This window comes from Sinocyclocheilus rhinocerous, unplaced genomic scaffold (genome assembly GCF_001515625.1).
Source record: "Sinocyclocheilus rhinocerous isolate Xijiao unplaced genomic scaffold, SAMN03320098_v1.1 scaffold5236, whole genome shotgun sequence".
Classification (NCBI taxonomy): domain Eukaryota; kingdom Metazoa; phylum Chordata; class Actinopteri; order Cypriniformes; family Cyprinidae; genus Sinocyclocheilus; species Sinocyclocheilus rhinocerous.
The window spans coordinates 257,376-262,039 of record NW_015665840.1 but is presented as its reverse complement, the minus strand read 5'-3'; the positions used below and the strand labels follow the sequence as shown (position 1 = coordinate 262,039).

General features: G+C 37.0%; 1 protein-coding gene across 1 annotated transcript in view; it reads left to right on the top strand.

The window, feature by feature from the left end:
• Positions 1 to 2,857: 2,857 nt before the first annotated feature.
• Positions 2,858 to 4,664, top strand: part of LOC107731598 (serine/threonine-protein kinase PAK 7-like) — a 37,092-nt gene continuing 35,285 nt past the window's right edge. Inside the window, exon 1 of the mRNA XM_016542716.1 lies at positions 2,858 to 3,005. Coding sequence (XP_016398202.1) covers positions 2,858 to 3,005 — 148 coding nt within the window. The remainder of the gene's footprint in view (positions 3,006 to 4,664) is intronic.

The following is a 4,664-nucleotide window of genomic DNA, read 5'->3' as shown; positions in this document are numbered from 1 at the left end:
TGGGTTGAGCAGTGATGTGTGCACAGACTGACGCCCTCTCGTGGTCATTGTGAGAGCAGCAGCTTGATTTCCAGCATGTTCATCTTCAGCAAACACAGTACATACTACAGTCAACACCGCATCAGAGTACAGTGTGAGTCTGGAGATCACTCACTGCGCTTCACTGAATTCATGAAGCAGAACATTCACTTCCTGATTTCATGAGGCTTGAGTTTCGTTAGTTTGATTATATGAGCGTGTGTTTGCAGTGATAAATGCAGTGATGAGGTGAAGCAACTGTATCTATGTATGTATATATATATATATATATGTGTGTGTGTGTGTGTGTGTTTGTAGCTCCTTAATATTCATGTATATAAATTTATATGGAAAAAACTATTTATGCACTCCAAAAAAGGAATGTCTTCCTCAGTGTTTCTGTCTTGTTTTCTAAACATCCTGAAATTAAGATACATTTACTGGAGATGCAAAATAACTTAAAATTGTAAGATATTTTTTCTGAAAAATGTTTTAAAATTAGGTAAGTTTTTGGTTAAAACAAGAACAAATATCTGCCAGTGGGCTCAGAAAATAAACATAATTCAGAGGAAAAACAAGATTATTTTTCTGACCCCATGCACAGATATTTGTTCTTGTATTAAGCTTAAACTCATTTAATAATAATAAATTTTTATCAAAACGAGACTTAATATCTCATGTCATTTTGCATCTCCAGAAAATGTATCTTGATTTAAGATTTTTTAGATATTTGTACTGGAAAGCAAAACAGAAATACTGAGGAAGTTATATATATATATATATATATGTATTGCAGTGTACTTCTCTAAAAACTAATACTCAGTCATTTAAGCAAAAGCTTTTATGATAATGAAAAACAAATTCAATGCTGGTATACAGTATATCATCATATATTTATTTTATATTATTATGTACAATATATAATAGAATGTATAAATATATATGAAATTATGTTTTAATTATTGTTAAATAATTTGTCATTCATAGTTTGTTGCTCATGGACTTTCACATGAAGATGATGAAGATGATGAAGTGAGTGTTAGTGTGTGAGCGTGTGCAGTGTGTGATGATGAGCAGCAGATGGCAGCAGAGGAGCTCTGATCTTCTCACTGCAGGAATCAGTCGTCTAAACGCATGAGATTTTCCTCTCATCCTTCATTTGTGGAAGCGTTTCCTAAATCAGATCATGATCTTGTGCTCATTCTCATTGCTGCTATCAAACCAGAAATATTCTGTCAATAAACAGATCAATCATTCTATGAAACAAAGATTAAAAACCCTGATGTTCTTCTTATTTTAGAATATGGACTTTGAAAAGTCAATCTGACTGGCAGTAAGTTACAGTAAATGACATGTAGATCTTTTTTGCATTGTAAATCATATGATAATGCCATCATTGTACAGTAAAATTTCATGCACTATCTTACTAAATCTTATTAGACCTTATTAGCTCGTTATATAAAGTTATGTCCAACTTTATCCACATACATACATAGTCAGTCAAACACACCCTTCACATGCAGCGTGTGTGTGGATTCTGCTTTTGGCAAACATTCACTCTGCAGATTACAGCTGGCAGCAAGATACGTTTCTCATCACGCCTGTGTGTGTGTGTGTGTGTGCGTGTGTGTGTGAGAGTGTGTGTGTGTGTGTGTGTGTGTGTGTGTTTCGCCAGCACCTGACCAATTAATACTAGCACTTACCTATTCTATTCTATTCTACTCATTTTGGTCTAATTTATAAAAAAAAAAAACTTGCAATGTGTGGACTAACAGATTTGTCACAGCACTTGTATACTGTTGCTCTCTTGTTGCTCTGATTGTTTCTATTCTCCTCATTTGTAAGTTGCTTTGGATAAAAGCGTCTGCTAAATGACTGAATGTAAATATAATGTAAATGTACATAAAGTAAACTAACGTAAAGCAATATATACAATATAGCAAATCTCAGTTATGGATATTATACTTAACTAAAGCTGAAACTAAAATTAAACCCATTAAAACATTTTTGTTACTTGAAATAAAATGTAACTGAAATTAAATTAAATTAAATTAAACATAAAAATCATTTTATTTCAGCTAGTTACCAGTGCAACATTTCTCATTTTAATTTAGTTTAACTCAATGTACTAAAAAACAAAACTGAAATAAAAATGTATTTTAAAAAAACTACATACATACATGTATATATGTATAAAGAAAAACTACTAAAATTAAATAAAAATACACAACCAAATTTGCTAAAACTATAACTAAAATTAAAATGTAAAAATAAAAACTAATTCAAAATATTAACAAAAATTCAATAGTACTAAAATAGTATCTCAACTTTTTACATTTTTTTCCCTCACAAAATGTAAACTATCGCCCAGCTGTAATCTGTTAAATGTGAGTATAAGACATTATAAACATTAACAGCATGATTTTCAGTAAAGCTGCTTTGAAACGTGTATTGTGAAAAGCACTATACAAATAAAACTGACTTAAATATAATAGTTTTTCATCATATACGTGCTGAGGTAAACATGTTGCTACTGTAGTGTATTTACAGTGTGCTTGTGAAATACTGGAACAGTATCTCCATGACGTCAATGCAGATATAGCACATGCGTCAGAGGCGTCTGATTGGCGGTTGGAGTTTTTGTATGCGCGGATCGGGCCGGCGGACGCTGCGTGGTCATTGGCCGGCTGTACTGTACGCAGGAAACACAGTCAGTATAGTCAGCAGTGCAGCAGCCGAGGGCAGAGTCATTAATTACATCACACCACCGCACACTTCATTACGCTCAAGGTTAATACTGGCTTATCTGCGGACGAGGCCATACCGTGCTTTCCTCGAGATGCTCAACGCCGTGCCGCCACTGGATCTATTACCGCTTATCGCCACACGACAGACCGGAGACGCGGCTGCTGAAATATGGCTGCTGTCATACAGAGCTAATGCTAACACCTCAAAATGTCCCAAACATGGCCAGCTCATTCACAAGAGTGAGGCAGATGACAGAGATTCGACACATAATTAACCTCCGTCACCTCCAGCCGTCTCAGCAGCAGCACAATTACAAACATCACGCCGGACTCTGCAGCGCCTTGCATTAAAACAGAGAGAGTTTTATTCTTTTAAAGCATTTTTAATCATTTCAATAGTCCACCAAATCTGATCACTCTGTCATTATTTACCCTCATGTCTTTCTTCTGCTAAACACAAAAGATGTTTTGAGAAATGTCTGTTTTTTGATATAATGAAAGGAAATGGGGTCCAATGTTGTTTTACTGAAGAAAGAGGTTTGAACAAATTATTAGATGAGTAAAGGATGACAGAATGATGATTTGTAACCTTAACTCACGTAAATTGTATTTATATAACACTTTCAAACCCATAAATAACCCCATCATGCAACTGCATAGCAACACACTAGCAACCACCCAGTACAAGATCACTCTATATGCATGAAGTGAGTGTTAGTGGGTATGAGTGTGTGTTAGCGTGAGTGAGCGTAAGTGTGAATGAGTGTTAGTGTGATTGATTGTGAGTGAGCGTAAGTGTGTGTGAATGTTAGTGTGAGTAAGTGTGAGTGAGTGTCAGTGGGTATGAGTGTGAGTGTGAGTGAGCTTAAGTGTGAATAAGTGTGTGTGAGTGTTAGTGTGAGTAAGTGTCAGTGGGTATGAGTGTGAGTGAGCGTAAGTGTGAATAAGTGTGTGTGAGTGTTAGTGTAAGTGTGAGGGATTGTCAGTGGGTGTGATGTGTTAGTGTGAGTGAGTGTTTGTGTCAGTGAGTGTTAGTGTGAGTGAGAGTAAGTGTGAGTGTGAGTGAGTGTTAGTGAGTAAGTGTGAATGAGTGTGAGTGAGTGTTAGCATGAGTGAGTGTAAGTGAGCGAGTGTTAGTGTGAGTGTGAAGGAATGTGAGCGAGTGTTAGTATGAGTTTGTGTGAGTGAGTGTTAGCATGAGTGAGTGTAAGTGAGCGAGTGTTAGTGTGAGTGAGCGAGTGTTAGTGTGAGTGTGAAGGAATGTGAGCGAGTGTTAGTATGAGTTTGTGTGAGTGAGTGTTAGCATGAGTGAGTGTAAGTGAGCGAGTGTTAGTGTGAGTGTGAAGGAATGTGAGCGAGTGTTAGTATGAGTTTGTGTGAGTGAGTGTTAGCATGAGTGAGTGTAAGTGAGCGAGTGTTAGTGTGAGTGTTAGTGTGAGTGTGAAGGAATGTGAGCGAGTGTTAGTATGAGTTTGTGTGAGTGAGTGTTAGCATGAGTGAGTGTAAGTGAGCGAGTGTTAGTGTGAGTGTTAGTGTGAGTGTGAAGGAATGTGAGCGAGTGTTGGTATGAGTTTGTGTGAGTGAGTGTTAGCATGAGTGAGTGTAAGTGAGCGAGTGTTAGTGTGAGTGTGAAGGAATGTGAGCGAGTGTTAGTATGAGTGTGAGTGAGTGTTAGCATGAGTGAGTGTAAGTGAGCGAGTGTTAGTGTGTGTTAATGTGAGTGAGTGAGTGTTAGTGTGAGTGTTAGTGTGAGTGTGAAGGAATGTGAGCGAGTGTTGGTATGAGTTTGTGTGAGTGAGTGTTAGCATGAGTGAGTGTAAGTGAGCGAGTGTTAGTATGAGTTTGTGTGAGTGAGTGTTAGCATGAGTGAGTGTAAGTGAGCGAGTGTTAGTGTGAGTG